We start from the raw sequence: 11,635 nt of genomic DNA, 5'->3' as shown, positions 1-11,635 counted from the left end.
ATGCCAAGAATGGTAGTAGTGGGTAAGGAAATCAATCAATGACCCTAATGCAGAGGAAGAAATTCCCAGTAAGTGGGGCCACTGCATTGGGAGTTTGTTTTAGAAAAACTACATTTTAGAGTGGCGCCAGGAAAACCACATTGTGCAAAAAAAAAAAAACCAAAATAAGAGAACGGTTTACATTAAGACATCAATATTTACTATTTTACTTGAGCCACTGAAGTTTGATTTGGTGAAAAATTCGGTTTAGCCACGTTTCTATGCGTTCACGGACTTTACATCTGACTGGAGGCTAAGCAAACTTTTAATACCATTAAAAATCGAAGGCTTTCTCTACATTGGGTTCTTAAATCACACTAAAGGCAATTTAAAGAGAAAGCAAAAATAAAAATTGAGTAAATGTGGTGTGAAGGCATTTTTTCAGCTAGTGAAAGAATGTTCCAGTCCTTGGCACACAAGGCTGATTGGCTACAGAAATAAAGGTGGGTAGAAGATGTATGCCCGTTGGGCTTATGTCAGACACACAAAATACAAACTTATAACCCCTTTTATAATAAAAACAATTAAATAGCTGCAGAATTAGTACAACATTTGTAAAAGCAATGTTCTTCAGAATATACATTTAAAGCATATTACATGACACTGGTTTATTTCCCACTTCAAAGTAAGGCCTGTATCAAAGAGTTTCAACGTGATGGCTGGGAAATAACATGCACTGAAATGCTCAGAGTAAAAGGATCTTTTACACATCATGTGCTGTTAGGCAACCCTCAGCAAGGAAATTCATCCCAATATTAAGCTGCTATCTGGAGGTGCTAGTATGAATTTTACAATGCAACACCAACTATTTAGCTTTGAAAACTCGGAAAATATCAAATTTCGAAAGTAGCATGAGTGGAAAAGCTCCGTTTGTAGCATCATCGTGAAACTGTTATTTAGCAATATATCTTGTTGCTTTCCCCTAAAAAATTATTTAGTTCTAAATCTGTGCTCCGAAAAGTTTTGGTTTTATGAGGATTGTCAGTCTCAGAGTATTTATTCTCTATAATCTACACTTCTTGTGCCCATATCAGAATGGGACAGCAAATCCCATTTTGGAGAGAACCTCTGGTTTCCAACCGAGATAGAATTAGAAAATCTGTTAAAGGCTGTGAGCATGTCCTCCGGCGACTTGCGGTAAGTGAAAATGGATGCAAATTGTAGATCAAAATAGTGGATATGCATAGTTGCCAAATCACAAAAGGGAAGAACATGCTCTTTAATACGGGTTATTCCCTATTCAAAGTGCCAGACATTCAATCTGGAACAATTTTGCACCTGCAATTTTAGGGTACATCATAGTAGTGTTTTGGGTAGCTGATGATATGTTGATAATCAGACACAGGAATCAGTAAGAAAAGCAAATCTGACCCTCTGGTCTACTGTGACCAGGTTACTGAATATGATTTAGTCAGTCCTCAGTGCGTCCAGTTGCTCCCCATTTGAAAATGTGAATGTAGATTCACATGTGAATCATGATTAAACAGAAAAGATATTGGAGTCCATTAACAACGCTGAGGAAAATTAATGTCTAACTACAGCATCAGAGTAACAACTTAAAAAAGAGAAGGGATTTTTGATATGTTGTAATAACATAACGACATGTACTTTTCCCTTTTGCTATGTAAACTGTTTAAAGAGAAAAAACAAGGATAGTTGTGGGTGCTAATGAAGTATTTGACTGAATACTCATTGTTGCGGGAGAATACGGATGATTGCCTTGTACATTTAGAGATTGTTAGAGTCGCAGAATTATGACCATACTGCCACAAAGGACACCAAATATTACAAAACTGTGAACATTATGGCTGGGTGACCCATTTTCAAAAGCATTTCTCGACTCTTAACTAAAAAACGTACATTTCAAAATTTGACAACTTGAGGATACACCAGGAAACCCTTTCAGTGTTGAGAAGTCTAACTTGCACTAGATAGGTTCCTGCGGATTTAGAAATATTTAGGTCATTAGACTTTTCGAAACCTCTTAAGGCATTTCACGTATCTGCAAGCCTACCGAGCTTTGTATGTGTAGTGTGTATTGGAACCATTTATGGCAGCTACATGGACGCAGCAACCTGAGGACAGGACATGTGGTTTTGAATACATCTAACTGTTTTAGCATAGAATTGAATAGACCACAATAAATCTCTGTTCCAACAATTGTCTGAAAAAAAGGACTTAATCCTTGAAAATGTGACACCTTGCACCCAAAGAGGTTTACTTGAGTGTGAACGTCCCTCATGCCATACAGGCGCTGCATGATGACAAAACCGGCTGGTGAGATTTACCACAGTCCCAACTGTGTTTTTATCCTTGAAAATTTACAAAATGCATTCATTTGGAACCATTTTACTGCAAAAGTGACACAGGAAAGGATTAGATACATTCTTTGAGATGTAAATCTAAGGACCCGCTTTGGTGTAGAAAATGTACAGGTCATCATTGAAATGTTGTTCAGGGACAGCAGCTATTAAACGTAAGTGAAACGGAACAAATGCTGTATTTTAACCCACTTAACCAAAACGTGTGAAAACTATTGCAGCTTGATATTTTCTTACCTTTTGGTCCAAGTACACGAGTGACGCTTTATTTACAGCATTTTGAAAACTTAATTTAAGATACATCGCAAAGCACCTTGTTATAAACAACACACATTTCAAATGTAGGAAACCCTTAGCCAGACCACAGATCCTCATTTAAAATATGAAACATGTGTCAAACAGTAGAATATACATTTATTACAAACAATTCTTAGGCAGACTGAAGCTCTGTGGCATTTTTTTTGGTGTGTGCTTGCAGCAATTACCTATACTGCAGCAGAAACAAACACGATTTTGAGCCTTATCTAAACTCTATTAAAGGTGGTGGACAGGGGAAACGATATTGGTGCTGGGGAGGGTCGCTTCAGTTGCAAATCCTGTTTCCCTATTTCTCTATTTGCGCCTTGAACATCAGTGCCACGAATTATTTCTAATAACATATCCCCCATGTAAATATGGGGAAGCCCCACAGCTGCAACCATATATTGGTTCAGTAACATGATTTAACGTTCCAACTTTTTCCACGTGATGTCATTTCACAAAAAATAAAAAAAGCACCGATGTTGACTATTTCATAACACTATAAATAATCGCAATTGTATACAGCCGAAATCTTTAAGTCAGAGGAAAAAATGGGTTTGTCTTCACGAACATCTGCAGGAAAATCAGCTGCTGGGAGAACCACAGCAGCCACTAGAGCAGTTTGTTGACATATGTTGACTGTAGAATTTACAGTAGAGCTGTTGAGTGCAGCAGCTTTGTAACTGAAATGTAGACTTCTTCAGGTGATGGACATTAATTGTGACCAGAGGGATTTGTTAGGAGTACTTGATGGACAGCATCTGTTAGATCCCTCTCCCTTGGCGTACCGCACATCTTACCACAGTGCAATAGCAAACCACCTCAAACATAAACCAGCATTCAAGTTATTGTTGAGTGAAAAAATAATAAGACCACGTGACCAAAGTTTAGTTCATTAGCCTAACAGAGTTCCTTGCTCCTTGGGTTATTTAGGGTAAATCTTTTCATAGAAAAAGTTCGGTGCCAAAATGTAAAGTTCGCCATCTTTCTCCCGGACCGCATGTGCCCGGATGAACTGGAACTGCTCCAATGCAAATTCATAGAACTCGTTCTCCATTTTCCAGATGTCGGACTGCTGCAGTTTGGCGGTGGTTTCTTTTGTCGGGAGCTTCTTTTCTGTAGTTTTTCTTAGATGAGATTTCTTTCCTAAAGGTAAAAGGCATAGGGTTGTTTTCATCGAAGATTTAATGCACATAAGTGTAGGTAGTCTTTATGAACACATAAGGCTTACTACAAATGGTAACATCTCACAGAGGTAATCCATCAATAGTACATTGCATACAGAAGTAGTAACTTTAGGCAAGACAGCAAACTTAATAAACGAATATAAAATGTGTTATTAGTGGGATAACCAGACAGATGGCGTAAAAGAGAACTGTAGTTTCCACACATGGATATGCTTAGTAAAAACATCTCTGAGACAGCAGGGGCCCTAGTGACACACCAGGACAAATACTTTGGCTAAAATATGTATCTCCGTTTTAGTTGGATGTCACATAAAGACTAACTAGGACCGAAATAACTAAATGTACTGTTGCAATCAAACACCAGCAATCGAACGACCGACCAAGGCCTGGATGGTCTATATGTCCTAGGGTAGTGAAAGCAAACCAGCCTACAGAAACGATTACCAGCAGAGATCCAACTGGATCTTTGAAACAGCTCTCAACACTGCACCACTTTCAGTTTTTTGATCAAATGGTGCCGTTTGGACAAGGACCAGGACAAGTCAATATTTATTCCTTCATAAAAACACAACACTTTCAAATGTCTGTTCTTTCGAGATCACTGAATTTTTCTCATTTTATAGGCCATTCTACCGTTTGAAAAGGAATCCTACTCCATGCTCCACAGATCCTATCCTCAGCAGTCATATTTACACACATTAGTATATTTGACCATCATTATGTCTCCTTTCAGTATCTTTATGGAATCACTTGTGTTATCCTCGACTTCCATCGAGTTAATTCTTTGAAGAGTTTGTCCTACTTGCCTGATGGTCCGCATTTTACACCATCCTTTTTTACCTTCACTTCTGGCAAATATGTCCATTGTCTCTTTCACTTTAACATTCAGGTCATGTAATCTTTCTAGACTACGCTGTCTTTAGAGTTGACCTTCTGGCTTAATGTCTTCCCTCCTGCGACTTTAGCAGTGCTTTGTACTGTTAAAGTTGTTCTCTTACCATCATCTGTCGTCTTACATTTTTACTTATTCATTGACCAACTTAGACCTTCTCCATCTCCTATCCTCAGCCAACTCATTTTAGTTAATAGTTACAATCATGTTCATTCTATTTCGTCTTCTCAGTCTATTTCATAAAATACCTATGCGTCAGGCCTGTCCCTGCTCTTTCGCAAAGCCCACTCGTCCCACTCTTCCAATGGTATTCTGGATTACTGCTTCATGCATACAGTCTTGCACATGACTAAGAGGAAGCAAGGTAGGCTTCTCCCCAACCATTTTATGCATACAATGTCTGCCTTGCCTTCTCTAGCTCTTGATCTCCCGTATGCACTCACAGCCTTGCTCTGAACTTAGCTTCACATGCTTACAACAAAACCATAATTATTGTGTGTCCCTCCAATAAATATAGGTAAGGTGAGACACTCTGGCAAACTACCGCACAGGCTTGTTCCTGTGAGAAGGAATAACATTAAAGGGTATAAAAAAACTTTCCAGAATAAGAATCTCAATTTCGTTTTCAAAGACATATCCTGTCTCTCAATCCAAAACTGAGAGCTGTCCTCCTTAATTAACTCCTTCAGGTGCACAATAGCAAATGTACACAGTTTGCTAATTGTTAATCATGCTGCTTGTCTGAAAAGGTTTTGTTTACTTTTAACCCAAATCTCTTGAAAAAGCTATTGAACATGCAGGTCAATAACCAGTAGTCCCAAGACGTGACGTATCTCAGTAATATACTCCTGTGATCCATCCTCTCCTTCATCACCTTGTGGTAGGGATCAGACATACTCCTGCATTAGGGGCCCAAAGAGAAATCGATATTTGCAAATCTTTTCAGCACGATATTCTAGTCAATTAATCTGCAGTTTGGAGATCAGCAAACCACGGATAGATTTTTGTTAAGTAGGCCAACTCAGAAAACATACATCTTTGCTACAATTGACTTCAATCCTTGGGCCCACTCCTGTCAGCAAAGGTGGATAGCACCACTCTGGTAATTCTGCGAGACTTTTCTAACATATACTGATAGTAACGGAGTGCTGATGGACATTTCTGTATCTGAAAAAATTGGCATGTAATTGCCAAACAAAAGAGATTAATGACATCACCACTGTAGACTCCGTTCCAGAATTTTTTTGCTAGGGTAGGAAACACAATCAAGGACTGTGCAGTGTTCTCACAAAATTTCTCTGCGCACATCGTTTGTGCACAGTGATGTCAACGTGAGACCGTGGCAACACATACTTAACCTAGATGGAGAAGGCAAATAAAACAAGCCCATTCGTCTAGATTACTGAAAAGCTGGAACAAGGATTCTAGCTTGAGAGTGCAAACAACTGCTTCTAACCATCTAAGAATATGAAAAGTACTGCCTAATGTTGTTTGACCTCTGGAAGTTGGGAATCCCATTTATGTTTGCAATTACAAAAAGCATTCTTTTTTGGTCAAGAGTATTGTTAGAACGGGGGGTCTCTAGTTGGCAACGGTTTGCACCTTTGTCCAAAGAGGGACCCTTGCTTCTAGTCTGGGTAAGAGGGCTACACTCCTAAAATAACCCCCGCTCAACCCTGTGGTAGCTTGGCACGAGCAGGTAGGCTTATCTCAGAGGCAATGTGTAAAGCATTTGCGAACACATACAGTAATACAGGGAATACAATACAGATGGACACCACACAGGTTTTATAAAAATAAGTATTCTTTATACAGACTTAATTTTTACAATATCCTAGCACACAGTCAGATTTCATTATGCTTATCACAATATATATAATGCAGCAACAATTGTTCTTCTTAATCTTTTCAGTCTTTATTCCAGTTGATCCCGCAGACACGTGTTTCGTTGCTTAATGGGTAGGTCACTCGCGACTTCATCAGGGCTGTGTCACTGGCGTGAGAAGCATCTAGCCTTCCAGCCAGTTGTAATTCCGACCCGGCCAATATAGCGGCCTGGGTGGAGAAAATTCTGATGTCCTATTCTGTCTTAATTCAGTACCCTTGGAGTTTCAAGTAGAATATCAAACTCCTCAATTTTGGCTCGTATAGCCAACACCGTTCCCACCGTCTCCTATATGGAGATCCAGCAGCAGTAGCTGCGTAATCCTTTCAAGTATCAGTGCTAATAATGCACCTTCGGTTCTATTTTCGAATCCCGCGGCTGTCTGTATGGCCTTTATACAGAACTTAACAAAAGACCCAAACAACAAAAAACCCCAATACTGTATTAAGAAAATGACTTTTAAATGGTAAAAATAGCTTAGTTCAAAGTTGGTGGTAAATGCAACAAGTTTCTCACAAAGTATCTTTGGATGCGTAACGCAAGATAAACAAAAGGTTTGCAGGGAGGACGCTGCGTTGGTTCCTTGCTTTTGGGGAGGCGATGCGTCTGTTCCTCAGGGCTTGCGCAAAGTAGGCGATGCGTCTGCTCCTTACCGGAGAGGAGGTGATGCGTCGATCTCTTATTGCGTTCCCATTACGATGCAACAAGATGGTGCCTCGATATGATCCGATGATCTGGTGTGATGCGACAAGATGGCGTCTTGGATGTGGTGCAACGACGTGAAGGTAATGCGTGCACGCCCGATGGCCATGCGGCGACTCTGTAACTTCTGAGCCACGACAGGCCCTGCGACATGCTTCTCCGGTGATGTGATGGCGACCCTTGCAGTGGCGACACGCTTCTCAGGTGATGCGACGACAAACAGTTGCGACTGAGAAATGCTTCTCCGGTGATGCGACCGTAACATCTGCGGCTGCAACACACTTCTCCGGTGATGCGATGTCAACAGATGCTGCTGCGACACGCTTCTTCTCGCTGAGTTGCGCTTCCAGCTCCCAACAATACAGAAGCTTCTGCAGACAGAATTCCCAGCAAGGAAATTTAGGGGGGAGCTGGTGGTGAAGTCTTATATCCCTGAGACTTCAGCAGGAGGCAAGCACATTTATAGCCCTTGGAGATTCTGCTGCAAAATGATGAAAGTTAATTAAAAGTTCATTCTCTTTTCCTGGGCAAATAAGTAACCCCTGTAGGCCAACCTCAGAAAATAGCACAATGGCACAGGCAGGAGCAGTCAAATACTTCAGCTTCTTTGGTTCCTCTCCTTGGCAAAGGTTGGTCTTGAATTCCAAAAGTGATCTTAAGTCTTGGGGTCTGGGCCTCAATATTTATACCAGTAATTTCTTTGTTCTCTGAAGGCAGAGAGTGTCTGTACCTGGCCATACCCAGTTCTGTCCACAATGGTGCAGCTCCCTGGCAGGAGGTTGGAGACTGCATTGTTGAAAGCAGACCTGGCCAAGGTAGCTGAAAGGAAATCGCCTCCCCCTACTCTCTATTCTATGAGGGCTTGGGGGAGTGAAAGGAAATCTCCGCCCCCCACTCTCTATTCAGCCAAAGTCCTATTCAGCCCAGCCCGGACTTATCAGACTGCTGGAGCCCAAGCCCTCCTGTCACTCACAAACCAGGCATGCAATACACAACATGGCAGAGGCAGGCTGTATAGTTAGGTAAGAAAATACCTACTTTCTAAAAGTGGTATTTTCAAACAAAGGATGTAAAAATCACTTTCACTAAAAGATGTATTTTAACATTCTGAGTTCAGGCACACTAAATTCGTTTTACTACCATGTTCCCTGGGTCAGTTAGGATTATAAGATGTTATAATCAAACTGCCCATTCTAGCCTATGGGGACAGGTAGCCTTGCAATAGTGAAAAACTAAATTGGCTGTAATTGTCAAGTACCTGTCCCAGAATCTATAGTTTTCCACAGGAGCCGATGACTGTTCCTCAATTCCCAAACTCCATTACCAAGGTTGTATTAACTCTGGCAACAAAGAGGGGGAAAGGGGAATTGGAAAGACACGCCACGTCTTCCTCTTGTTGGACTGCACTGCTTCTGTTCTGGTACGTGCTTCCTGTAAAACAAACAACCTTAGCAGTTTATGTAATAAGCCTCTTTATCTACAATCAAATCTTTACTGGTATTACCTGTCCTAACAATGTGGCTATCTGGTCTCTTGAGATTATGTTCTATTTGGTGTCACTCTCTGATATTACACCTGACTAGTAGAAACACACAAGTATTAGTATCAAAAATTATTCTTGACCACTCTCTTTAGCTTCCTTCTTCTAATCTACTCTTATTACCTGTCTATTTGTTATTGAGTCCTTGTATTTTCTATTTCTCTAAATCAAATAATGAAGAAGGTCGTTGTAAGCAAGCTTCAGGAAGATATGTCTCTCAGTGAGGCTTGAAACGGTTGATAAGAATATATATATTCACAGAAAAAACCATAGGTTATAGACCATATATAGTTAGGAATTAGCATTTACAAAACCTTGAAAATTCACTGAAAAAACCATAGGTTATAGACCATATATAGTTAGGAATTAGCATTTAGAAAACCTTATTTTACTCACACAAAACCATTGAAATTCCATATATAGTTAGTTGCACTAACTATATATCGTGCACCCGCAATCCACTGCTGATGATGTCACATATTACATCATTCATGACATGGTCAGTGACATCACTGATGACATCTCAAATGACATCACTGATGACATCACTGATAACAACATCCAGTGATTTTTTGTTTCTATAAAGTTTAAATATGTCTTACATATTGAAGAATGAGTGGATGTGTAAGTGTCTGGACGAAGGATTTAGTAGGTGCATGACTGACTGTATGAGTGAGTGATTAAATGTGTCTCACTGACTGCATGGGTTAGTGACTAAACTGTCTTAATTTGTGCATCATTATGTCTGTTGTTCTGTAAACTGCTGCATGTGTTGATCAGTAGCTATATGAGTAACTATATGGGTTATTAATTGATTGATTGCCCAAGTATTTGTATGGGAGACTGAGTGTGTGTGTGGCGAGCTGGGAGGTTTGTGACTCTGTGCAGATCAATCTGTACTTGTATCAATGATTGTATAAGAAGGTAAGTATGTGTTAGTATATGTTTGAAAATGTAAGGTGCTCTATGTTTAACTGTATAGACAAGAAAATGGAAGTGTCATTGATTCTTTACAGGACTGACTAGGTGTGTGAGTAACTCCATGGATGAGTGGCAGACTGTGAGTGTCTGTATAGGTGTATGAGTGCATATGATAGTGTTGTAAAGATGAGTGATTGTATGTATGAATGATTGTATGGGTGAATGAGTGAAGGTGTGTGTAGACGTAGCAATCAGTGAGTGCGTATGTAGTAACTAGTATTGGTGTGTCAATGGTTTCAAAAATTATACTCTCTTTTTAACACTGGGTGAAACAGAGGTTATATTAAAATGTGAGGAGATGCATTGTATTGTCACATGAATGATATCATCAGTGATGTGGTCATTGATGTCAAATGAGATGTCATCAGTGATGTCATCAGTGATGTCATTTGAGATGTCATCAGTGATGTCATCAGTGATGTCACTGACCATGTCATGAATGATGTAATATGTGACATCATCAGCAGTGGATTGCGGGTGCACGATATATAGTTAGTGCAACTAACTATATATGGAATTTCAATGGTTTTGTGTGAGTAAAATAAGGTTTTCTAAACGCTAATTCCTAACTATATATGGTCTATAACCTATGGTTTTTTCAGTGAATTTTCAAGGTTTTGTAAATGCTAATTCCTAACTATATATGGTCTATAACCTATGGTTTTTTCTGTGAATTTCATTGGTTTTTTAACAGCTAATATCTGTAGCTGTAAAATGTATTCTTCTTTAAATCCAAAAATATATTTTATATGTTTATGAATAATTTTTTTTTTTAATATTTTTTTTTCTTCGTTCCCGCTTCGCGAATCGGGAAGCTTCCCGTTAGCTGACCTTGATGCCGCGAAATAGACCGCGAGCCGGTAAACGTTTCTTTACCGCAAGTGCCGCGTTAGAAAACAACATCGTGACGCCTCCCGTCCGCATGACGTTTCACGTTGTCGCGTGATACGTCATATGACGTGCTACGTTAGCGAACTGGTACGCGAAGCGAGTCGCAAAGCGCAGGTTTCTGGAAGCAAACCGGGAGGCCCTGCAAAGCGCTTAACGTAAACACAGCAAGTCATGTGACTTGGTAATAACACTTTTCATTGGTTCATTTCACTTTTGGTTTCCTAATGATGTAAGACTAGGTCATATAATCTAAAATGAACACTTTTGATTGGTTGAGAACTCTTGTTTTTCCCAAATGATGAAAATCCCTCCTTCTTTCCTCACTCTGACTTTCATCATTGTGAGAGAAAGACCCTTTGTGATCACTGAGCAATTGCTTCTTTAGTAGCTTCAGCTGGTGCTTCCCCACCACCTCCACCACATCCAAGGAAGAGTGGACCACCTGCTCAAGTTCTAATTCAACAAGAAGAAGAAGAAGAGGAACAGGAGGACGAGCACGAAGAGAGGCAGTTTTTGCCTGAGCAGCCCAGGACGTCTCACCGGAAAGAAAACTTCATTTGGCAATTTTTTAAAATTCCCAAAGGTCAGAAAAAAGTAAATGCAAGATACGTAACTTGCCTTATATGTCAAGATAGACTGTCCAGAGGGACCGACAAAAAATACAGTTTCGGAAACTACACAATGCATCGCCATATGACTAGGTGGCATCCTAACAACTACAGTGCTGCACAGTTTCGGAACGACCTAGATAATCTCCCTATTATGGCCAGAATATCTGTTGTACCGGAAGTAACGGGACCAGAGGGCAGGGAGATGGTGCCAAATATACAAATGAGATTTGGTGATGTAAAACACACCTGCGTATTTTGCGATGGATTCATTTCCTACGGAGAAAAA

The 11,635-nt window shown here is 40.0% G+C and overlaps 1 protein-coding gene across 1 annotated transcript in view; it reads right to left on the bottom strand.

Annotated features, from left to right (window-relative positions):
- Positions 1-531: 531 nt before the first annotated feature.
- The window catches only part of HS2ST1 (heparan sulfate 2-O-sulfotransferase 1), a 372,958-nt gene continuing 361,854 nt past the window's right edge, over positions 532-11,635 (bottom strand). Inside the window, exon 7 of the mRNA XM_078645905.1 lies at positions 532-3,806. Coding sequence (XP_078502031.1) covers positions 3,586-3,806 — 221 coding nt within the window. The 3' untranslated portion in view covers positions 532-3,585. The remainder of the gene's footprint in view (positions 3,807-11,635) is intronic.

This window comes from Lissotriton helveticus, chromosome 1_1 (genome assembly GCF_964261635.1).
Source record: "Lissotriton helveticus chromosome 1_1, aLisHel1.1, whole genome shotgun sequence".
NCBI lineage: Eukaryota > Metazoa > Chordata > Amphibia > Caudata > Salamandridae > Lissotriton > Lissotriton helveticus.
This window is presented reverse-complemented; position numbering and strand designations above follow the sequence as displayed.